General features: G+C 27.0%; 1 protein-coding gene across 1 annotated transcript; it reads right to left on the bottom strand.

The window, feature by feature from the left end:
* Positions 1–10835: 10835 nt before the first annotated feature.
* Positions 10836–12579, bottom strand: LOC145828892 (kelch-like protein 26). The gene is made up of 2 exons (XM_082936638.1): positions 12535–12579; positions 10836–11642 (listed from the first exon to the last, which is right to left on the bottom strand). Exons 1-2 carry the CDS (start codon positions 12577–12579, stop codon positions 10836–10838), a joined length of 852 nt encoding a protein of 283 aa, XP_082792764.1.
* Positions 12580–26763: the final 14184 nt, after the last annotated feature.

Consider the following 26763-nt stretch of genomic DNA (forward strand, 5'->3'; position numbering starts at 1 on the left):
TTGTTTTTATAGAAAAGTTTAAGTTTGTGATGATACTAACTTATAAGGTTATTTTTTCTTTTAATGGAGATTGAAGTTAATTAATTTTAATCGTAGATTATTTAACACTAAAATATAACTAAATTAATTTTGAAGAAAACAAAAAAAAAATTTAAAAAATTTAAATAAATATTAACTTTTATAAATAAACAATTCAAACTGTAAAAACATTAAATAGAGATACGTTGTTAACTAATGCTATCTTAATAATATTAATATTAAAGAAGTCTGATTACTATACTTTATATGTAAGTTGAAAGAATCTAAACGAATTTAGATATGAACACCAAATGTAAGTTTACTTGATACTTTTTAACCTTTCCGAAATGGTTAGGAAAATATCTTACCTTATTTAGCCATGAGTTATTAAAAAACACCTGATTTAGCTGTTTTGTTTTTTATTTAGCTAGTACTTCATCTAATTAATTTTAAAATTTGCTACTGTTGTGAAATAAAAATAATATGACTGAACTTAGCACATGTAAATTTGTTCTAAGAAAATATTTGTAATTAGTCCTCTGTAAATATCGTTAGCTTATTTTTTTTTCCGTCCAAACATTAAATCTATTAGAAATTATAATACTTTTTTTCAAGTTACAAGACAAATTGAACTTAACTAATAAAGCATTCCAGATATCGCAGACCAGGTATGTTTGATTGGCCGCAACCTATCGACCGGGTAACAGTTTGCCGAGCTAGACTTAGTTAAAAAACACCTGTTATCCGTAATGTTTAACTTTATTTCCTACTGAAAGAAACTTTAAACTCTTATATTTGTTACACTTATACTTTATAAAGTGAACTAAGGACGAGGGATAATCTAGATGTAGTGCGACTAATTCAAAATTTGTAGTTGAAGTAATAGTACTTGTAAATAATACTGAAAAATTGAGATGTTTGTTGAGATAAAAACTAAAATCTTGCATTTTTTTCAAAGTTCATTGTAAAGTTCGATTCTGTTGTACAGTTTAATTAAAGTAACTATAATCAAGCTAAAGAGAACTTGAAGCACAAACCAAGTCAGTAAACAACACATGACGTCTAATAAGTAAAACAGCCTACTATATTTATCTTACTTTTATTCTATTTTTTATATTCAATTAAAAATTGAAAAATAATAATAGGTTGTTAAAGATTCTTTTGCACTTTTAAGTTCAATAGTTCAGAATAGATTTTTAAAATCGAATTTACTTAAAGATAGTTTTTTTTTTAGATCAATTAGATTACAAAAGCTTATATAAATATTATGACTTAAATTAGATGCGTAGAGAGGTCTTTTTTAATCTACTTTTTATATTTAATTTAGTGCAAAACTTTAAGTTACCATCTTAAAACTTAATAGTAGTCATAAGTATATGACAAAAAAGAAAAGTTAGATGTCAGTATTCAATAAATTCAAGAAATTTCGAGTAGTCAAAAAGATCGATTATGAAATGTTATTAATAAAAACATTCAAAACTCGTTATTAAAATTTAAATCATAGTTTGCTATTAAACAAAACATAAATAAATTTCAAAAAATTACTAAACATATAAGTTTGTACGTAGAAAGATATTTATCATAACAGTAAGATAACTTATTATTAGTTGAGTAACCAAAAGAAGCTAACGGGATAGGTAAACTTGGACCTTTTGACCAAACATCGTTTTCAATGTCATAAACCTCCACGGAATCACTCATTTGTTTTGCGTTCAAATAACCCCCGAAGACTAAAATCTTGTTACCAAGTACACTGCATCCAAAGTATGAGCGTGCTATGTTCATTTCAGCCACACAAGTGAATTGATTCGTCACGCTCGAGTAAACTTCTACTGAACATGTTTCAATATTCATATCACTTATACCACCGATAGCAAAAATTTTTTTGTCGTGAACCACAGCCCTGTGACCGGCTCGTTTTTGAAGAAGCCTGACGTCAGCTGTTGTCCATTTGTTCTCACCTAAATCGTACAACTCCACCGTGTCCAGTACATTCATGATCGAAACACCACCGATTGCCCACACTTTATCTTGGAAATATGTCAACGCGAACGCGAATCTACTTGTGTTCATACTGCAAACTTCACTCCATTCGTTACTCTCTGCGCTGTAAACTTCACACTTCGCGGAACTTTCCATCTTCTTATGAATTCCTCCGGCCAAAAAAATGCACCCGGCAAATGAGCACATTCCGAAACGTTCTCTTCCGTTACGCATTGGTGGAACTATCAACTTCTGACCAACTGTTAAGACCTCATTGTCGGATAATATGCTGTCATTTCTCATACCTCCTAATAAATAAATGTTACCTCCAATAGTAGTAGATTGATGACGGAACCTTGAAGAACTTAGTTTTGAGTGTAAATTATAAGTGTTTGTTTTGAAATCATATATGTAAAAAGCATTACTGTCTATGTAAGGTTCCGATCTGCTCTGTGATTTTGTTGTTATTCCACCAGTTATTACTATACTGTTTCTATCATCAATACTTTGTATTTTATGCACATCATCATTATTTTCTATCTTTTTTTCTGTTTATTTTAAGTTATGTTTTATCAAGTAGTTCAATGTCGATCTCAAATAAAAAAATATTAAATTGTTGTTAAATTAATTTCCTTGTTATCACTTTTTTGAGATATAGATTATGAGATATATAAAACATATACAAAGCTAGAAAAGTAAGAATGATGTGATACTTAAACTAACTGTCCTCAAGTATGTCAATTATTCATTATGATTTTTTTGTCTTTATCTTAACTCGATATATAAAATGTGTTATACTTCAAAACAAAAAAAAAGATTTTTTTTTTACTCATTATATTGTTTGAACTATTTTGAAATTCTTCTCACCAAACAAGTTTAATGTAAAGTAAATAAAAGAAACTAAAGTTTATAATCAACTTGTTTTGTATAGAAAAATTTGAAAGTACTTCAAGTAATATAATAAGTATAAAATGAAAATTTTGTTGATTTTTAAGAATTACAATAGTTTTAAAATATGTTAATAAAATTTATACAAAGGTTCCAAAAATAAAACCAAACTATTTAATGTAAACAAACCATTAATTAGGTTTTTCCTGTAGAGATGGTTATTGTCTACTTTTGTTAACTTTTTCTTTCTTTTATCTTCAGAGTGGTCAACTTTAACACTTTTTTTTAAGTTTTTTATACTATTTAGTTTAGCCAGGATTTTTCTATTGTTTTTCTGCAACATTCTGTAGTTTTCTTTTAAACTTTCAGTATCCTTTTGAGCGGTTTTCAGTGAAGCTTTAAATGATTTTAGGTCAACCTGATTTTTTTTGTTTTGTTCTTTTATGAAATTGTTCTCCTTCTAAAATTTGATTATCCTTTCTACTATTAACCTAATAGTTTTATTTTCGCAATCGTTCATGTCATTGAGCTTTTCATTTACTTCGTGTAAAATACTCTTTTGTGAATATTTATCCAATAAACTTATATTCAGTTTGTCACCAGAACTTTGCAGTTTGTTGTTCTTTTTATCTAATTCATTCTCGTTACTGCTATTCCAGTCTGTAAATATTGTTAAAGAAAGTAGAGAAAATATTAATAATCAAAAGTTATTTTGCTTAAAAAAAATCATTTAATTACAAAATCACAAACTATTATTAATAAAAGCGGCTATTAGACTAATGTTATTAGTAATCAATAACTAGGTGTGATACACTAAAAAATTCTAAGTAAAAATTAAAAATAAGTATTTTTTATATATTTTTCCAAATCTAACGAACCTTTAAAAACAAAAGATTCTTTACATCTTGAACAATCATCATTACAAGAATAATAAGTTTCATCGCTACAACAACTATCATTACATGAATCATAAAAGTTTTCGCCAGAAAGATTATCATTACGATAATCTTGCTCAATTTGCTTTCCATACTTGACATTTAAGATTCCGGGTACGTTTTCTTTGCCATTATCAAACTTTTTTAATTCAGCTAATAATGTATTGTTCTCTGATGTGATTAGTTCGTTTTTTATTTTCAGGTCTTTAATATCTTTGTGGAAGCATTGTAGAAACATTTTAACACTTTTAAGGTTGTTTTGATAACTTGAATTAGTTTCTTTTAGACTTGTGTTTTCTTTGTCTAGTTTCTTAATCACATTTAGAAATATTACTCTTTTTTCTCTTTCGTTGTCTAAAATTTCTTCAATAAATTCTTTTGTATCATTTGAACAGCAACTATAATTGAGTTCTTTATAGACATTTGGATATATGGTTTTTACAACGTTTATATTTTCAGTATTACATATTGGACATCTTTTGTTAATCTGCGTTGCACTTTCTAAACAAGATTTATGGTAAACGTGACCACATTGCGTAACAGAAACATCAGTGTTTACTAAAAACAAATTATCTAAACATATACTGCATTCAAAATCCATTATTAAATGATTTAAAATATATTTCCTTTAAAAATATTCATTTGTTGAAAATAAAGCTTTTCAATTTATTTTAAATATAAATTACTAGAGGTTAGTTTGTTTGTTTTAAAATAATGTATTTACTAAACATATTTTCTTATATTGGCTTAGCAGATTTCAATACTACTCTAAATGCAGTAATCAAAGATAAAAATAATGTTAAACTATAAATATAACATATATTTTTCTATTAAATCAAGGTTTCCTAATATTTTTTAATTTCTCTTTTTAAAGATTTCATAAAAAACTATCATTAAAAATGCATAAAACCTTATTTTGATCTTCATTGTCAACTCCAAATATCTAGTGTAAGTGTGTGAATTTTAAGTTTTGACCTTGTGGTTATCCCTTCTACAGCTTTTGTCTCCCTAAATTTCCTAAGTTTTTTTCTATAAAATATAGTATATGTTTCAACATTACCTTTAAAAATCGCCCATGACCAGTTTTTTATTGCTTTTGATCATAAACTTCAAGATGTCTAGTTGAAGTCGTCTCAATTTATGACCGCATAAACCTCCATGTGGCCCCCCTTTATTCCCTTTGCTGCTTATGGCCTCCTAAATTTCAATAATGGCTCCGAAGGGGGCAACTTGGCCTAGTTTGGTAAACCCTGTTTTAAATTCTTGCAAATTTGTAATAATTCTAAAAACTGAATAGTGTTGAAAACAACTATAAACTGTAAATTTATAGTTTAATGTGTACAACCACACTAAAAACCATAACTAAACTTGAAATTAACTTAGAACTAAATGATATCTAAAGAAATTTAATGCTACTTGTGAAAGCTAGGAATGACTTTTGTTCGTTATGTTTACATATTAAAGAACATATCACACACTAAAAAATAAAGGATGTAATACTTTAGAAAATACTGTTTATGTTGTCAAAATTTTTAAACAGAAGTTAAATTCAACAGGAATGTAATATTAACTATAACAATGTTTAATTAAATTAAGAATTATCTGCTTGGAATTAAAACAAAAAAATTAATTATAAGTAACAAACATTAATAAAAAAAAAACTTCACAATGAACAAAATATTAATAAATAAGTTCAATTATGGAATAAAAATCTGGAAAGTCTTCTGACTAGTATATAACTGCAAACACACTGTGGCTAATTTTTATAGCTACATCTTAATATGTAAACTTGTTTCAGATCAACTTACTTTCTGGTTGACTGGTTTTATAATATTTGATGTTCAACTAACACATTACAGTTAAACTGGTATTCCATTAGACTTCCTCTTTTTACCAATTTTAAAGAAAATCTCATTTTAACATTACTCTTACTTTTTGCTAGAAGAGAATCACATTTTACTCTTCTTCATTCTTTTCGCTAGGACAATGTAGGAAAAAAAGTATTTTTTATTATTAAACAACGGAACTTCCCCTAGTTCTTAAAAATTACAGCAAAGTCAAAATAAAAAACTTTTCATTATACTGTTAATTTAAAGTATGTATAATCACTAATTGCTAAAACGCACTTGAAAGCACAAACCAAGTCAGTAAACAACACTTCACGTCTAATAAGTAAAACAGCGTACTATTTTTTTGACACCATCAAAGATGAATATTGGGAGTACAACAGGACCAAAAAAACTTACTTTTATTTTTTTTATTTTGTGTCCAAATGGAACTTAAACCTGTGTTTGTTGATTCTTACAGAAACAATATCTTATTTATGTTTCTTTGTTGTCTCTTAATGATTTATGGTTCAAAAAATTTTAGTTACAATTCATTTATTCTAACTCTGTTTTTAATGAGTTTTTAAAACAATTTTGCACAATTTGAACGATTTACTTTTTGTTTTCAATTAAGTAAATCTTGAAAAAAGTTGAGTATATAATTATCAAAGGTTTTTTGTTAATAAAAATTTCTAACATAGTGTTTATATAAAAAGTTTGAAGAAAATTAAAAACTTTTGTTTTGAATATCCGTATAGTTAAGAAAACAAATAATCAGCTTTAATAATTTAAGTGTAGTACAAAAGTATTACAATTATCGGTTATTTCTAAAACAATACCACATTTTATTTTAATTTTTAAACATACACGTTAAAATGCTTATTTTTTTAGCTTACTCTAAAGTTCAACAAACTAAAAATAAGTAGTCAGGAAATTTTACCTGAAGTTAAAAGATTTATTAGCTTAGAATAATTACAAGCTATGATTAAGCTTTTGAAAATATTATCTATACATCTTTTGCTTTCTCACCCAAACTTTATTAGCTGAAATAAAATTAGGACCCAAATAAAGTAAAAAGTATGTCATTACATCAATCATATTCCTTCATTTAAGAAGTACTAAAGAGTAATTATATCTACTAACATGTTAAATCTGTACCGTACAGACGTTAAGTATTTCGCTCAACTTTCTTGCTTTAAATAGGAAATTTTTATCTAAACCATATTTCTAATATCAAAATTTACAAAGTTGTTTGAAGAGAAAAAAAGGAGATTTAAAACTTTTTCAGCATCATATAAGTTATTTTAAAAGTAAAGTGTTATATTTAAGCATAAATTCTTTTTGAAAGTTTACAACACTACAAGTTTTACACACTTTTATTAACAAACGCTAGAACCATTTTAAAATGTATAAAATTAAAATTAGTAAAACTTATGAATTTAATTCATAGATGACTTACTTAACGTAATTTTTTATCTTTGAAAATTATATGAAAAAGTATATATGATTCATTAAAGTTATGCTTAAAAAACAATAATAAAAGATCATTTTTTATGACAGTCAATACAATTTATTCATTCTAATCATTGATAATTTTTAAGCATTATTTCAGACATTAAAATACTGTTACATAATAAAGCTTAGAACGAACTAAATGGAACATAATATTTTTTTGCTTTCAAAACTATATATGCAAATGCACAAAAACAAAATTTCAGCAGTTTTACAAAATTCTATTATGACGTATGTATAACTTGTTAAAATTGTTGAACAGTGTTCTGTTTGCATTCATTTAGTAAAAAACCACTGAAAATAAAATGCCTTCCACTAAATCCCAATTGGAAGAACACTACGTTGACAGCATAACGCGAATGTTCCTAGCAAAGGAGCCGGAGTTTCTGTCCTCGAACCCCGACGAGCCGTGGTACAGAATACGTGTCAAGTGGAACAAGTTCGCTCTGATAAAGCGCAAAGAGTTCACGTCCAGAAGCACCACAATCTTTGATCAGATGTGTGAGTCGCTCACCACAAGTGACGGTTATTATCAGAATGACGATGATGTTAATAGAAAGAGGAAAAGAAGATATCGTCGTAAGAGAAAGTATTAAAAAAGAAGAAAATACGATGGTATGAGTTCGGACTAATCTTGTTTCAATTATTTGTTTTTAATTGTCCATTCCCTATGGGCATTAATTTTTTTTTATTAAGTAGTTTATTTATTTTGTTATGTTTCCATAACTAAAATTTGAATAAAGTTAGACTGCACAAAACGGTAGCTTACTATACACAATAAGTATATAGTATAATTATTATGACTTGCTCAATTTAGTATCTTTTTGATAACATATACTAATAGTTTATAAAGTGCCTGTAAATTGTTTATTTTTTAAACTTTTTAGTATAAAACTTATCACTTTGAGAATATAAAATAGTTATAATTTAAAAATACAAAATAATTAAAACTTCCATAGTTTCCAAAATGTCTCTAATGCAGTTTATTTGAATTATTTGGAACCGCTAGATTATCACTAACTTTTTTTTTTTACTATTACTAAAGCCTTTGGTCGTTCGAATTTGATTGGATGGGAATTGTACGCGAGTAGGAATTGATCGCTGTTGGAACAAAGTGGTTTCCATTGCAAACAGTGATATGGTGGTCGTAACTTTAAGATAGTATTTATTTCAGATACTTAGCATAGCAGCTTATGTGACAAAGATAACAAATAATGCAAAATCCTTAAAATTTTAAACAGTCATTATTAAACAAAAGTACAAAATGTGTAAAATTTAAAAATAACAAAGTTTGGAATAATTATAACTACTCTTTTACTTATCGAAATTTACAATATGAAGTTACAAATGTTATAAATGGCTTTGTCATAATTGTCCAACTTATTACAATAAAACTGTTAAGAGTTTTAATTAAGTTAAGTTGATTGATCATAACATGAGTACAAATATTTTTAAATCAGTAGCTAATTTATTAGAATATTTTTTCAGATACTAAGCATACTAGCTTGTGTGACGTAACAATATGCAAAATGTTTAAAATACCCAAAGCACTTAACAAGTTTTCAGAAGCTAACATGATTTGAATACTCAAAGAATAGTAGTAAACTAATATTTTCAAATCTTCTTGGTATGTCAAGTCAACCGTTATTTGTGATTTTTTTTTACTTACTTATAGCAATATAATGAGTTTAAAATAAAAGCTTTGTGATTTTTTAAGTTTAATTTTTATACATTTAATGGGAACCGTTCAGTTCAACCCGCGCACAGTTCCCACTCGATCAGTTCCCATTTGAATCAATTCCCACCATATCAGTTTTTCACGTCATTTTTACTCAGCATCACTTTTGCTCGGTGAGTTATTTTTTCATAGCGTCAGTTTTGCATAGATGTCACTTTTCCACGAACTATTAATTTTTATGATTGCACTTTGTACAAAGCGCTCTGTCTGCGTGGCATCATTTTTAATAGTGCCATATTTTGCGCCAATCGTCACTTTGACTTGACAAAAAAAAAAAATAAAACTAAGTTGACAAAATTTATCTAAATACTTAAAAAATAACTTAAGCTGTTTTAAATGTTAATTTAACCCGTTTAAACATTTATTTCGTATTAATGTAAAACTGAACTTGAACATAAATTGAGACAAGTTGGACGTAAAAATAAAATAAATCTAAATACAACTAGGTGCTAATTGAAAACTATTTTAATTAGAGTAAAAAATATATATTAAAATTAGGTATTATAATATTTCGGAAAATTAAGGAAACAAATTATAAGATTTAACTTTTGTTTTTTCAATCAACTTTTCTGTTTTTACTTTGGTGTTCATTGTTTTTATTTTAGTAAGTCCCAATATCCACACTTAATTACACGCTATTAAAGCAACAAGTTTTTCAAAAGAATGTCTGGTATCAATATAACTTTTCGAGACAAGTTAATTGCTGACATTTAAGCAAAATATTTTTTTTCACTTGGAACTTAACTTACAATACTACATCATATTTTGAATTTAGTTTGAACTTCAATTTTTAAGATTACGTCTCATTAAAATCGTTTAAAAGAAATACATAAACAATTCTAATTAGTTTTAGCCTATCATTTTAAAAACTTATTTTCAAATGTTTAAGTGTGCATAATTCAAAAGTTACATCGAGTTTTTAGTAAAACAAAAAAAATTAAAAGTCATTTAAAGTAATTCTACGTTGTACGGTGATCTGGCTTGTAAGACATAGACTTGACATAATGAAAACTTATAACAGTATTTATACACGAGCCTTGGTAAAATTATTTTAACAAAATAAGGAATTATTTAATATGTTGCTTAAAACTGCATTTAAAAATGATACCAGACAAACAGTTAAAGTAAAATACAAGTTTAAGCAAACTTTTAACATTTAATTATGATTAAAACATCTTCTTAAATAAAAAGTACTAAAACGACAATATTGTTAAACGAGCTAAACACAAGTAAACTATCAAAGTGTTGTAACTCAAATTTTGTAGTTGAATCAATAGAAAATAATATTCAAAAATTAAAATGCTTCTTAATATAAAAAGTAATATAATTTTTTCAAACTTTATTGTAAACTTCGATTAATACTTAAAGTAAAGTATAACCACTAATAGCTAAAACGAACTTGAAGAACAAACCATCAGTAAACAACACCTGAACATCTAATAAGTGAAACAGCCTACTATTTTTTATTACATTTATTTTATTTTTATAGCAACGTTTAGAAAATAAAAAAATAATAATAAGTTATCCAATGGTTCTTTAGCATTTTTGAGTTCAATTGTTTAAATAAATTTCGAAAATAAAATTTACTTAAAAATAGTTATTTTTTAAGACTTAATTAGGTTACAAAAAGCTATATTAAATTTGGTACAAAATTCTAAGTTACCATCTTTAAACTTAATAATAGTCAGAAGTATATGACGATGAGAAAAGTTTAATGTCAGCATCAAAAATTCAAGAAATTTAAGGACCAAAAAAGATCGAGTATAAGTTGTTAATAAAATATTCAAAACTCGTTATTAAAATTTTAGTCATGGTTTGCTTTTAAACGAAAAAACTTTGAGTATTAAAGAAGCTATAAAACAAAAAGTTTGTAAGTATAATGTATTTTTGTTAGATAATAAGATAACTAGTTGTTGCTAGAGCAACCAAAAGAAGCTAACGGGAGAGGTAAATTTGGAAATTTGACCAAACATCGTTTTCAATGTCATAGACCTTCACGGAATCACTCAATTGATTTTTGTTCAAAAAACTCCCGAAGACGAAAATCTTATTGCCAAGTACACTGCATTCGATGAACGAGCGTGCTAGGTTTATTTCAGCCACACAAGTGAACTGATTCGTCACGCTCGAGTAAACTTCAACTGAACATGTTTCTTTATACTTATCAATTAAACCGCCGATCACAAATATTTTTTTGTCGTGAACCACAGCCCTGTGACCTATTCGTTTTTGAAGAAGCCTGACGTCAGCTGTTGTCCATTTGTTCTCACCTAAATCGTACGTCTCAACCGTGTCCAGTACATTCATGTTCGAAACACCACCGATTGCCCACACTTTATCTTGGAAATATGTCAACGCGAACGCGAGTCTACTTGTGTTCATGCTGCAAACTTCGCTCCACTCGCCACTTTCCGCGCTGTAAACTTCACACTTCAGGGAGCTTTCCATATTCTTATGAGCTCCTCCGGCCAAAAAAATGCACCCACCAAATAAGCACATTCCAAAAAGTTTTCTTTCGTTTCGCATTGGTGGAACTGTCAACTTCTGACCAACTGATATGACCTCAATATCGGATGATGTGATGTCATTTCTAATACCTCCAAATAAATAAATGTTACCTCCAACAGTAGCAGATTGATGACTCAACCTTGAAGAACTTAGTTTTGAGTGTAAATTATAAGTGTTTGTTTTAAAATCATATATGTAAACAGCATTACTGAGTATCCAAGGTTTTGATCCGCTCTGTGACTTTGTTCTCAATCCAACAGATATTAATATACTGTTTTTATCATCAATTTTTTGTATATTATGCGCATCATCATTATTTTTTATCTTTTTTTCTATTTATTTTAAATTATGTTTTATCATGTAGTTCAATGTCGATCTCATACAAAAAAAAATTATGTTGTTGTTAAATTAATTCGTTTCCTTGTTATTAATTTTTTTTGAGTTAATGCTTTTCAGTAGTTTTATGTTCATATAAAACGTATAAAAAATCTAGAACAGTAACAACGGTATGATAACTTCTCAAATCGTCCCTAAGTATGTCAATAATTCTTTATGATTTCTTTGTCTTTATCTTAAATCGATATATAAAAACTGTTATACTACAAAAAAAAAACGAAAAAATTTTTATTTTAACTTTTTATAAAGTTTAAAGTATTTTAAAATTCTTCTTCACTAAACAAGTTGAATATTAACTAAATAAAAGAAACTTAAGTTTTTTATCACGAGATAAAATAAATTTTCCTGTTTAAACTTGCCATAAGACAGCACAGTGAAAACAAAGTTTAAAAAAAAGCTTGTTTTTCATCGTTTTAATACTTTTTTGCAGTTTTTTCGCATTAAATTTTCTGCCAGAAACGATGGAGATGTTTATTTTTAAGTATTGGCAAGTTTAAATAAAAAATTAACTTAGTTTTGCATATTCGTCATTATTAATTCAGAAAGACTGTTCAAAACAAAACGTTTTGCACATCAGCTATGTTTATTCATCTCATTGATGAACAGTTTTTCGTGTTTAATAAATAATATTAATTATTGTTATATTTTATAAACCGACAAAACAAATACGCTCAAAACATTTGGTTCTAGTACCTAGTGCACGAAAAACCTATCAGTATTCGAAACTCACCTTACGGATACCTTTCAACGTCTTGCCCTTAACAATTTTTTTCATTTTATTTTTGTTAAAAAAGTTGAACTTATCGATGATTCTTATTCAATTAAGCTTTGTCTAAAAATTATAGTAGTTATTGTAAAAGTTTATCTAGTTTTACTTTTAAATCTATCTTTCATCTTTATTTTATTATAACCCTGCTTTCAATTTCCATAAAATTCTAAGAACAGCATTAGTGTTTTTGAAACTTATGGTAATTTTTTTGTTTGCATTCGTAACAAAAGTTTACCACCTTTAAATGTACTTCTAGTATATTTGATTTTAGTATACTTCAAAGTAAAATTACAAACAATATAATCAAAAGTAAAATTATAATGTTAGCAAACTTATGGTCGGGTTGCCATAAAACCTGTAACCCTGGAAAAACCTGGAGTTTGAAAGAAAACAACTTAAAAACCTGAAATTTCTGACAAATATCACAAAATAATTTTGAATTTTAAACAATTTATTATAATAAGTAGTAAAATTTTGATTTTGCATCAAATATATATCTTATAGATAAAAATTTTTGACATCATCATTTTTTTTCTATCTTAAAATTTATTTAGAGTCGCTTTACAGTATCATCTTAATGTTACTATATTACTTAACACGGTTTTTAAGCTCAAACTTAACTTTAGTTTAAAAGTAGACCCAAAATACGTGTACTTTTAAAAACCTGGAAGAAATTCAGAAAACCTTAAAGGAATTTCTCAAAAAACCAGTGGCAACCAGGTAATAAAATAATTATTTAGATTTTATAAAGTATAAAGTCAGTGATATATATTCGTTTATTTTTTTTGAAACATACATACTTTTTTTTTTGTTTTAATTCAACACTAAATGTTTCAAAGAAGTATGTGTAGTTACTTAAAACAAATGAAATAGGTTTCCGTTTAAAACCATTGAGTTTAAAAGTTGATAGTTGAATTTTATCTTATGTGGATTGTTAATAAGAAGCATCTCTTAGATACTTTTAATAGTATATTGCTTTGATTCACTAGAACCAACTATTACTCATAAAATGATTTCTTAAGCTTTTCATAAGCTCACAAACTGTTTTTGTTATAGAGTCTATCTTTAACTATTATAATATTGTAACATATAAAATTTAGAAACAAAACAAACACGCTGAATTCTAAGTTAACATAACCCATGAAGGAGACTGTAAGTATTATTTTTGTTCTATTTGGTATCAAAGATAAATAGTTATATATGATTAATTTAAAAATAAATTATAAGTTTTGTAAAAATCTGCGAGACTTTATTTTTTTTTAATTAGAAAAGTGTTCAATTAAACAATCTTTATAAATGCAACTTGTTACGCTTTTGGTCACTCTCAAAATAAATGAGAATATGTTATGTGATTGACCATCAGTTTAAAAAAATATTTATGTAAAAAAAAATAGAATGCAGCTTCCATATTTTTACTTTTTGTATATTATGCATTTTAAATGAATAACTACATTCTTAATTTACATTTGAGGGTTTAATTGCTTGTAATTAATTTACTTGTTTAATAAATATCGTAAAGTAAAATATTATTTTCAGAAAAGACTAGTTTAAATTAAAGTTATGGTATTTAAGGCTGATAAACTAGTGAAAATTTGTTTTTATTAAAAATTTAAGTTTGCGATGATATACAAACTTATAAACTTAATTTTCCTTTTAATGGAGATTCAAGTTAATTAATTTTAACCGTAGATTATTTAACACTAAAATGTAACTAAATTATTTTTGAAGAAAACAAAAATAAAAACAGTTTAAAAATTTAAATAAATATTTACTTTTTAAAAACAAACAATTCAAACTGTGAAAACATTAAATAAAGATACGTTGTAAACTAATGCTATCTTAATATTAATAATATTAAAGAAGTCTGATTACTATACTTTATATGTAAGTTGAAAGAATCTAAACTAATTTAGATATGAACACCAATGTAAGTTTACTTGATACTTTTCAACTTTTCCGAAATGGTTAGGAAAATATCTACCTCATTTAGCCATTAGTTATTTAAAAAACACCTGATTTTACTGTTTTTTTTTTAATTATCTTGTACTTCATATAACTTATTTTAAAATTTGTTACTGTTATGAAATACAAATAATATGACTGAACTTAGCACATCTAACTTTTTTCTAAGAAAAAATTTGTAATTAGTCCTCTGAAAATATCGTTAGCTTTTTTTTGTTTCGTCCAAACATTAAATCTATTAGAAATTATAATACTTTTTTTCAAGTTACAAGACAAATTGAACTTAACTAATAAAGCATTCCAGATATCGCAGACCAGGTATGTTTGATTGGCCGCAACCTATCGACCGGGTAACAGTTTGCCGAGCTAGACTTAGTTAAAAAACACGTTTTATTTAAAAAAACACCGGTTACCCGTACTGTTTAACTTTATTTCCTACTGTAATAAACTTTAAACACTTATACTTTATAAAGTGAATTAAGGACGAGGGATAATTTAGTTGTAGAGCGATTAATTCAAATTTTGTAGTTGAAGTAATAGTAATTGTAAATAATACTGAAAAATTAAGATGTTTGTTGAGATAAAAACTAAAATCGTGCATTTTTTAAAAAGTTTATTATAAACTTCGATTCTGTTGTACAGTTTTATTAAAGTAACTATAATCAGGCTAAAGAGAACTTGAAGCACAAACCAAGTCAGTAAACAATACCTGACGGCTAATAATTAAAACAGCCTACTATTTTTATGTTACTTTTATTTTATTTTTTATAACAACAATTAAACATTAAAAAACATAATAATATATCAAAGGTTTTTTTTGCACTTTTAAATTCAATAGTTCAGAATAGATTTCCAAAATCGAATATACTTGATGGTAGTTTTTTTTAAAGCTTAATTAGATTACAAAAAGCTTATATAAATCTTAGAGACTTGAATTAGATGCGTAGAGAGGTCTTTTTTAATCTACTTTTTATACTTAATTTAGTGCAAAACTTTAAGTTACCATCTTAAAACTTAATAGTAGTCATAAGTATATGAATAGGAAGAAAAGTTAAATGTCAGTATTTTCAATAAATTCAAAATTTTGAGTAGTAAAAAATATCGAGTATGAAATTTTATTATGAAAACGTTCAAAACTCGTTATTAAAATTTAAATCATGGTTTGCTTTTAAACAAAACATAAATAAATTTCAAAAAGGTTACTAAACATAAAAGTTTGTAAGTAGAAAGATTTTTTTTCATAAACAGTAAGATAACTAATTGTTACTTGAGCAACCAAAAGAAGCTAATGGGAGGGGTAAACTTAGACCTTTTGACCAAACATCGTTTTCAATGTCATAAACCTCCACTGATGTAATAAAATGTAATAAACCTCCCAAATTTTTCACTTTTTTCCATACCATTTTTTCTTGAAAACCTAATTACGCTTGAAGTTCAGGTAGTAAGCCTGACCGCCAAACCACATAAAAGTGTGGTACTGAGCTTCAAGTGTAGTTCGGTTTTGAGTTAAAGTGGTGGCGGACAGCTTTCGTTATTTGTGCAAAAGTCCCGGGAGCAAGAGCTGCTCCGATAGGCCGCGTCCTTATGCTGGTCGGCACCTAATTAGTTTTTTGTTTCATGTACGAGTAGTAACGCAAATTTTTTTTAGTATGTTATTTTTCTTTTAAAATCATTTTTAACATATATAAGTTACAAGTAAAGTTTTATGTTTTATAGTATGTATCCATGGTGTCGTACTACAAATAATACAGTTTTGTAGTAGACAGCCTGGTATTATTCTATAATAAACACTTCAACTTACTTTGTAATCTTATTTATCTATATCATTTACTTGTAACTTAACCAAATACATTGTTACATAGTATTAAATACTAAGTATGTCTCTTTAATAAATTACACCTTAGTTTATTTGTGTATAACGATTAATTAAAATTTAGTTATGGCACTACTTTAGTTTAATCAAAGTTAGACAAAACAATTCATGCTACTTGCAAATATCATTTAATTAATTATTTGTATTTAGAAGAAAGTTAAGATTTTCGTTTTGTCTTCAGTTTTCTTCTTTTGTTTGTCTTCGTTGGCTGCTTTTCGCTAGGCCAACTCACTTCTACTACTTTGCTCTTTTTTTTTTTTGTTTTTCACTCTGCTGTTTGGTATCATATTAGTTATTTGTTTGATGTACGAGTAACTACTCATGTATTTTAAGTGAGAATAGTTTCCTCCTAACCACTAATTAAGTTAAAATTTCAAATAAAAAGCGTCTTAAATTGTCCACATAAAATTCTACAAATTGTATGCATTATCATAGTAACGAAATGTCTTTTTTTATCCATTTAATTTAAGTGTTTTAGTTGAAATTTAATTTACCCACTACGTCATGATACAGTCTTGATTAGTATGTTATTTTTCTCATAGTTTTAGTTTTATATGCTTTTAAGTGTCCGATTGTATGTTTGGTATTAAATATATTCGAACTACAGTAAATTTTTATGTCTTATAGTATATAACATTGATGTAGTACTCCAAATGGTATGGTTTTAGAGTAGACAATCAATCTATTATTCTATATATAACACTTCTCTTATTGTAATTTGATTTTTTTAATATCATTGTATTATATTTCGTAAATATATTATTTGAAAATTTCCTTGTGTGAATGGAACGAATAGAGGTAAATAAATTAATAACCAGTAAATTGGACACAATTACTGATAAATATATCAACAAAATATCAAAACATTAACGTAAATGCTGGTGATGTTTATCAAACTTGAAATTTTGTTTTTATTTTGTGATATAGATGCTATTTTAGTGTTGACTTTAGTTTTATAATATAACTCTTTTGCTTTAGTTCTGGTTTTCGGTAATATATAGTATATAAACTGTTAAGTTGTATTTGCATCTGTCTTTTTATAATAGCTAGTTATAGCTGGAAAAGTTTTAACTTTGTATAATTTAAAAAGTTCTAATACTTTAAATGTACAAACGAAAGTTTTTGTTTGCTCAATTTTTCTAGTTATCAAAGCATTTAATAAGTTTTGTTCTTTTCATTTAGACTTAAGCAACAAAAATCAAAACTGCCTTTTGCTCTGCTAATGCAGCTTTTGAATTGAAAACGTTTAAATATTAAAATTCACGTAAAAGTTTTGTGTAAAACAAACAGTTTTATGTTTATAAGAATTTTTCAAATGAAAAGTATAATAATCATTTATAGTAAAGTTAAAAAATAAAAGCTAAATAAAATTATTTAAAATTAAAGTATTCTATACTCATTTAAGCACTTACGACGTCTTTAACCGAAACATAGTTTGCAAAGTCTTGAAAGAATAAAATATAATGTTTTTGCTCTAGTAATTGAGATCTCTTTATTTTTTTTGTAAAAATCTAACCATATAGTATTTTAAGATGTAACGTTATAAGGCGTTAAATCCTGGAGATCCTGATAAGCTAAGCTTGTCCAGCGATTAGCACCTTTTGTTGATAAAATTTTATTAATATTTTAGTTTTATTTAGTCAGTATCTTAAATTATTCTTTAACCTTTTTATGTACAAAAGTAGCTTCTAGAACGAATTTAGATAAACTTTAAACGATTTAATTTTAAATTCCGTTCTTACAACAATAATTCCGTAACAGAACTTATTTATAAATATCAACGAATAGAATAAACTTAATTCAAAAAACATACATTGAATAAAATAGTTCTAATGTAATTAAAAACAAACACAAAGAACTGAAATTTGGTTTGAAAAGTTGTTAGAAAAAAGTTATGCCTTGGTGTTAATTCTTCTGTGTTGACTTAGATGATTTGAAAAAACTTTCACCTTACCTCAAACCGATTTTCTAATTACCACCCCAATGCAAAATGGGATCCAAAAAAAGCGACCTTAGAGTTTTAAGCTGATTTATTTTAAATGTAAGTGTATTGTGGACAATTTGAAACGACTCAAATGAAGTTTTGTTGTGGAATTTCTTGATTTTATGTAACTTTTATGTCTTTTTGTAAGTTTTCTTGAATTTCCAGTTATTTTTTTCAAAAAACGAGAAATAATACCAGAAAACCTTCTTTGAATATGTTAACCAAAAAACATTACCGACCAACGGTAAGGGTTGGGGATAACACTAATAGTAAAATTAAATAATTGTGCAAATGTGTGATAGCAAGTGAACTGTCTTTGAAAGGTATAAAAATCATCAAAGTTTGTTTAATGTTGTATTTATACACTACTTTTTAATACAGCTTCAAATTAACTCCGTTGTGCTTAATCCATTAAATCATTTTGGGTTCGAGTTTTATTGATAGTTGCCAAACTTCATATTTAATTTTAGGCATAAGCACTATGAAATTGTGAACAATTTGATAATATAATAAACTAATTAAATTATATGCACTTAAACGTTGTTTTGTAACTAACGATGTTTTGTATTAAAAGACATTGTACAAAAGCTATAATAGAAAATATAAAATTTCTAAAACTTTTCAGAAGTGTTTTTAGACAGGTAAGTTTTATAAAACAAAGTAAATTGCTTATTGACTTATATTTAAGTATAAATTAAAAAAAATATTATGAAAATAATTTTTTTATATAATCTCGAAAATGTGTGAGCCTCCAACTGAAATGATGGCGGATAGGTCACCACCAGTGCCTTCCAATCCAGAGACCCGAGTTCGAGTCCTCACTGCATAACTTTTTAACTTACATTTATTTAACTTTTTATTGGCTTTTTAATCTTTGTTAGCTTGGTTGTAGTTCTTATTCTTAAATGATGCATTAGTTTTTAATCAAGTGTGTATTTAAATCAACACTCGCTCATAAACACTTTAATCTTAGAACTTTTTTGAAGTACAACAAAAAAACATATAATTAAATAAAAAACTTTTGATAAATACTGGCGTTTAAAAATATTTTTTTATACTTGGTAACATTCAAATTAATATCTTTATTTTTGCTATATGTTGTGTTAAACTGTTTCGAATAATATTAAATACTATTACCAATAACAGCTTTTTCAAACATATAGTCTTTTACAATTCTTTATGATTGCATTTGATTGTTTGTTTTTAGCTAAGATTCTACTCTTATAGTGTACTTAAAATAAAAAATAAGAAGCTATAGTTTTATTATCGAAATCATAGTTTAAAACAGTCATTCTATTTCATTTTGCTTTGTGACAATACAAATTTAAGCTCTTTATATAGTTCTGTAATAATTATATTATCATTTTAAAAGAGTTTTGTCGACAATACAAGAAATTTAATTTAAACTGCAAAATAAATTCATTCAAACTGAGTTAAGCGTAACTTTTGATAAAAATAAACTTATCATTACAAATAAAAAGTTTGTTTCAAACTTAATTTTAACAAAATATAGTAGCCCCCGTAATCAAGCATCAGAATATATACAAGAAATTTAAACTAAATTGCAAAAAAGATTCATTCAAACTGCATTAAACACCTTTTATTCGATAAATAAACTAATTATTATAAATGACAAGTTTATTTTAAAGTCTAAGTTTAACAAACGTGATAGGATCAGCAGTCAAGCATCACAAAATGTACAAGAAATTTAAACTAAATTGCAAAAGAGATTTGTTTAAAATTTTGGCGTTTGGCGAGGGTCGGTCCATTCGTTGTATTTCCCCGGTACCTTGTGCTCCATGTTGACGTCACCTCGTACAACCTCGTTGCTTCGAACCTCTGACTACGTCATACCCTTTCTCGCATCCTTGGTAGTGCGTGAGCTTCAAACATTATAACATTTCATAACCAGTCCAAAATATTTGAAGTAACAAATACTTTTTTAAACCAGAAATGTATAATTTGATTCTTAGTAGAGCACTTTTTAAAATAAAAACCTATTTGTAAGCTTATACTATATATATTGCATTAATTGTTTTTAAAGAGGTACATTTTGTGCCGTAAAGCATCTTGCAGCAGATTTTGGTTTTAAGGGCCGCAGCTTGTCGACCCCTCGTCTAGAAATATATTCATTCAAATAACTATTTCAAAATACTCTAATACTGAAGTTGTTTCAGTTTAATACTTTTGTTTTAAATATCGAAATGTAGTACTTGTAATTTGTTCTTTAGTTAACTTAAAAAAAGACCACGCGACGCAACTGATGTCAACCATTATTTGTGATTTTTTTAACTTACTTAAAGCATTAATATAAGTTTAAAATAAAAACTTTGTGATTTTTTTAAAGTCTAAACTATATGCGTTGTTAAAATTGTTGAACAGTGTTTTGTTTGCTTTCATTTAGCAAAAAACCACTGAAAATAAAATGCCTTCCACTAATTCCCAATTGGAAGAACACTACGTTGACAGCATAACGCGAATGTTCCTAGCAAAGGAGCCGGAGTTTCTGTCCTCGAACCCCGACGAGCCGTGGAACAGAATACGAGTCAAGTGGAACAAGTTCGCTCTGATAAAACGCAAAGAGTTCACGTCCAGAAGCACCACGATCTTTGATCAGATGTGTGAGTCGTTCACCACAAGTGATGGTTATTATCAAAACAAGGATAATGCTAATAGAACGAGGAAAAGAAGATATCGTCGTAAGAGAAAAAGTTATAAAAGAAGAAAATACGATGGTGTGAGTTCGGACTAATCTTATTTTAATTACATGTTTTTAATTGTCTATTCTCTATGGACATGAAGTTTTTTTATTTAGTAGTTTATTTATGTAGTTTTTTTTTTCATAACTAAAATTTGAACAAAGTTAGACTGCAAAAAACGGTAGCTTACTATACACAATAAGTATATAGTATGACTATTATGACTAGCTAAAGTTAGCATTTTTTTGACAACATATATTTATAGTTTATAAAGTTACTGTAAACTGTTTCTTTTTCAAACTTTTTTGTATAAAACTTATCACTTTGAAAATATAAAATAGTTATAATTTAAAAATAAAAAAAGTTAAGACTTCCATAGTTTCCAAACTGTCTCTAATGCAGTTTTTTTTTATTGGAACCGATCGATTCCCACCAATTTTTATTTTTTTGTTTTTATTTTACTATCACTTAACCCTTGGTCGTTCGCGGTTCTCGAGTTTGATTGGGTGGGAATTTAGGAGGGTGGGAATTGATCGCGGTTGGAATCAAGTGGTTGCCATTACACACAGTTTTAGGTGGTCGTTATTTTAAGAAAGTATAAATTTCAGATACTTAGCATAGTAGCTTATGTGACGTAACAATTATGCAAGATCTCTAAAATTTTAAGTTGTCATTATTAAAAAAAAGTACAAAATGCGTAAAATTTAAAAATAACAAAGTTTGGAATAATTATAACTACTCTTTTAATCATCGAACTTACAATTTGAAGTTACAAATGTTATAAATGGATTTGTCATAAGTGTCCAACTTATTACAACAAAACTGTTAAGAGTTTTAATTAAGTTAAGTTGATTGATCATAACATGAGTACAAATATGTTTAAATCAGTAGCTAATTTATTAGAATATTTTTTCAGATACTAAGCATACTAGCTTATGTGACGTAAGAATATGTAAAATGTTTAAAATACCCGAAGCAGTTAACAAGTTTTAAGAAGCTAGCATGATTTCAATACTCAAAGAATAGTAGTAAATTAAGACTTTCAAATATTTTAGGTATTTCAACCAGGGGCGTCGCGTGGGGTGGAACGCTGGAGCTTTAGCTCCACCTGTAAATGCCGTTAGCTTAATTTTTTTTCGTTGAAACAGTAAATCTATTAAAAATTTCACTATTATTTTTTCAATTACAAGACTAATTTAATTTAACCAATAAAGCATCCAAGATATTGCAATATAATTTTTTCAAACTTTATTATAAACTTCGATTATTACTTAAAATAAAGTATAACCACTAATAGGTAAAACGAACTTGAAGAACAAACCATCTGTAAACAACACCTGAACATCTAATAAGTAAAACAGCCTACTATTTTATGTTACATTTTTTTTTTGCAAAAAGTTATATACAAAAGTTGTATATGATTAATTTAAAAATAAATGATAAGTATTGTAAAAATCTTGATGACTTTATTTATTTTTAATTAGAAAAGTGTTCAATTCAACAGTCTATCTAAACTCAACTTGTTACGCTTTTGGTCACTATCAAAATTAATGAGAATATGTTATGTGATTGACCATCAGTTTAAAAAAATATTTATGTAAAAAAGAACAGAATGCAGCTTCCATAGTTTTACTTTTTGTATATTTAGCATTTTAAATGAATAGCTACATTCTTAATATACATTTAAGGATTTAATTGCTTGTGATTAATTTACTTGTTTAATAAATCGTAAAGTAAAGTATTACTTTTAAAAACATTAGTTTAAATTAAAGTTATGGTATTTAAGGCTGATTAATAAGTGACAATTCGTTTTTATAGAAAAATTTAGGTTTGTGATAATAAAAACTTATAAACTTAGTTTTCCTCTGAATACAGATTCAAGTTAATTAATTTTAATCGTAGATTATTTAACATTATAATATAACTAAATTATTTTTGAAGAAAATAAAAAGAAAAACAGTTTAAAAATTTAAATAAATATTAACTTTTAAAAAATAAACAATTCAAACTGTGAAAACATTAAATAAAGATACGTTGTAAACTAATGCTATCTTAATAATAACAATATTAAATAAGTCTAATTACTATACTTTATATGTAAGTTTAAAGAATCTAAACGAATTTTGATATGAACATCAAATGTAAGTTTACTTAGTACTTTTCAGCCTTTCCGAAATAGTTAGGAAAATATCTTACCTCATTTAGCCATTAGTTATTTAAAAAACACCTGATTTAACTGTTTTTTTTTTAATTAGCTAGTACTTCATATATTTAATTTTAGAATTTGCTACTGTTATGAAATACAAATAATATGACTGAACTTAGCAAATGTAACCTTTTCTAAGAAAAAAATTGTAATTAGTCCTTTGTAAATATCGTTAGCTTATTTTTTTCCGTCCATACCTTAATTCTAAAAGAAACTATAATACTTTTTTTTTCAAATTTCAAGACAAATTGAACTTAACTATTAAAGCATTCCAGATATCGCAGACCAAGTATGTTTGATTGGCCGCAACCTATTGACCGGGTAACAGTTTGCCGAGCTAGACTTAGTTAAAAAACACGTTTTATTTAAAAAAACACCGGTTACCAGTACTGTTTAACTTTATTTCCTAATGTAATAAACTGTGAACCCTTATATTTGTTACAATTATACTTTATAAAGTGAAGAAGGACGAGGGATAATCTAATTGTAGTGCGATTAATTCAAATTTTGTAGTTGAAGTGGTAGTAATTGTAAATAATACTGAAAAATTAAGATGCTTGTTGAGATAAAAACTAAAATCTTGCATTTTTTTTTAATTTTATAATAAACTTCGATTTTGTTGTACAGTTTAATTAAATTAAATATAATCAGGCAAAATAGAACTTTAAGCACAAACCGAGTCAGTAAACAACACCTGAACATTTAATAAGTAAAAAAGCCTACTAATTTAGTTTTGCATTTATTTTACTTTTTATAACAACAATTAAAAACTAGAAAATATAATAATAAATTAAAAATTCTTTTGCACTTTCAAGTTCAATAGTTCAGAATAAATTTCCAAAATCGAATTTACTTAAAGATAATTTTTTATAAAGCTTAATTAGATTACAAAAATCTTATATAAATATTAGAGACTTGAATTAGATGCGTAAAGAGGTCTTTTTTAATCTACTTTTTATACTAATTTAGTGCAATACTTTAAGTTATCATCTGAAAACTTAATAGTAGTCATAAGTATATGACAAAAAAGAAAAGTTTAATGTCAGTATTCAAATAATTCAAGAAATTTTGAGTAGTCAAAAAGATCGAGTATGAAATGTTATTAATAAAAACATTCAAAACTCGTTATTAAAATTTAAATCATGAATTGCTTTTAAACAAAAAATCAATAAATTTCAAAAAGATTACTAAACATAAAAGTTTGTAAGTAGAAAGATTTTTTTTCATTAACAGTAAGATATATGCAAGGATTATTCCTTGGGCACAACAGGTCTCGACAACTTTGGTTAAGGAGACAAACCTCACAAACAATTGCTATATGCCATACAGAAAAAAAAACTCCTCAATCAGATATATCAGTAGTGACTTCAACCACCCGAAGATAATCAAGAAAAACCTACCCAAAATGATTGAGAAAATAAGAATTATGTTTTTTTAATCCCCCATACTGCCAGTCAGTAAAAACCAACATTGGGGGGAAATTCTTAGACCTAATTGACAAACATTTCAAAACAGAGAGCATGAAAAAGATCTTCAACAGAAGTAATTGCAAAATATCATACTGTTGTATGGATAATGTCAAATCACTAATAAGAAGCCACAATAAGAAGATACTAAATAAACTGAATCATAAGAATAACCAAGAGGAAAAAACGTGCAACTGCCGCGACAAAGACTCCTACCCCTTAAGTGGCAAATGTTTGCAGGGGAATGTTGTTTATAAGGCGACGATTACCAGTCAGATCGAAACAAAAGAATACATAGGATCCACAGGAAGCCAGTTGAAAAAGAGATGGTATGCGCACATTAGTGATATTAAGAATGAAAACAACAAGGGAACAGAGCTTTCCAAGTACATTTGGAGACTAAAAAACAATAACACCAGCTACGATTTAAGATGGAGCATAATGCACAAGATCAGGGAAATGAAGAATATAGGTAAAATCTGTAAGACTTGCAATTTGGAAAAAATAGAAATAGCACTTGCTAATAAGAAACGAATTTTAAACAAAAGACAAGAGCTCTTCTACACCTGCCCGCACTTTAGGAAATTTTATTTTAAAACTTAGCGTATTAATTCTTTCATTACTTAGTTCTGTTTTTGTTATTACTTGTACCCTCATTTGTTAAGCGCCATTTTGTTTTGTGTTGTTATAAGCTAAATCCAAATCTATATAGAACAAATCATCTATTGTAAGTATAAATCATATTCAAAATTTTAAAAAAGTCTTTTTCATTGTTATAAAACTTTTAATTTTGTTAACTAATTATCTAGTAATAGCACTATATATTTTTAATTTTAATTCAATTATAATTTTTTGCATTATTGTATTTTCTTAAGTTGTCCATCGTCTTATGTTTATCTTATTTTACAGGCCTGAAGATCCCTTAGGGGAGAAACATTGTTGCCTTTGTAAATAAATAAATTAAAAAAATAATTAACAGTAAGATCACAAATTATTAGTTGAGCAACCAAAAGAAACTAATGGTAGAGGTAAACTTGGACCTTTTGACCAAACATCGTTTTCAAGGTCATAGACCTCCACGGAATCACTCATTTGATTTTTACTAAAATAACCCCCGAAGACGAAAATCTTGTTACCAAGTATACTGCATCCAAAGTACGAGCGTGCTATGTTCATTTCAGCCACACAAGTGAATTGATTCGTCGCGCTCGAGTAAACTTCAACTGAACATGTTTCTTTAGTCATATCAATTAGACCACCTATGACAAATATTTTTTTGTCGTGAACCACAGCACTGTGACCGAATCGTTTTTGAAGAAGCCTGGCGTCAGCTGTTGTCCATTTGTTCTCACCTAAATCGTACGTCTCAACCGTGTCCAGTTCTTTAAACTTTGAAACACCGCCAATTGCCCATACTTTATCTTGGAAATATGTCAACGCGAACGCTATTCTACTTGTGTTCATGCTGCAAACTTCATTCCATTCACCGCTCTCTGCGCTGTAAACTTCACACTTCGCGAAACTTTCAAAACGATGATGAGCTCCTCCAGCCAAAAAAATGCACCCGGCAAATGAGCACATTCCAAAATTATTTCTTTTATTATGCATTGCTGGAACTATCAACTTCTGACCAGCTGTTATGACCTCATTATCGCATGATGTTTTGTTATTTATAACACCTCCAACTAAATAAATGTTACCTCCAATAGTAGCAGATTGATGACTGAATCTTGAAGAACTTAGTTTTGAATGTAAATTATAAATGTTTGTTTTGAAATTAAATATGTAAACAGCATTACTGTGTATGTAAGGTTCTGATCTGCTCTGTGATTTTGTTGTCACTCCACCAGTTATTACTATACTGTTTTTATCATCAATACTTTGTAGTTTATGCACATCATCATTATTTTTTGTCTTTTTTTCTGTTTATTTTAAATTATGTTTTATCATGTAGTTCATTTAATATCTCAAATAAAAAAAAATAATTGTTGTTAAATTAT

The sequence above is a fragment of the Thalia democratica genome, chromosome 2 (assembly GCF_965202585.1).
Source record: "Thalia democratica chromosome 2, ktThaDemo2.hap1.1, whole genome shotgun sequence".
Classification (NCBI taxonomy): domain Eukaryota; kingdom Metazoa; phylum Chordata; class Thaliacea; order Salpida; family Salpidae; genus Thalia; species Thalia democratica.

What these genes read in the sequence shown, in the direction of transcription:
- LOC145828892 (XM_082936638.1), bottom strand. Translation starts at nt 12,579, where the DNA reads ATGAAAAAAATTGTTAAGGGCAAGACGTTGAAAGGTATCCGTAAG. An exon ending in CGTTGAAAGGTATCCGTAAG is followed by an intron (nt 11,643 to 12,534) that starts GTGAGTTTCGAA and finishes ACAAAGTCACAG; the next exon opens with AGCGGATCAAAACCTTGGAT.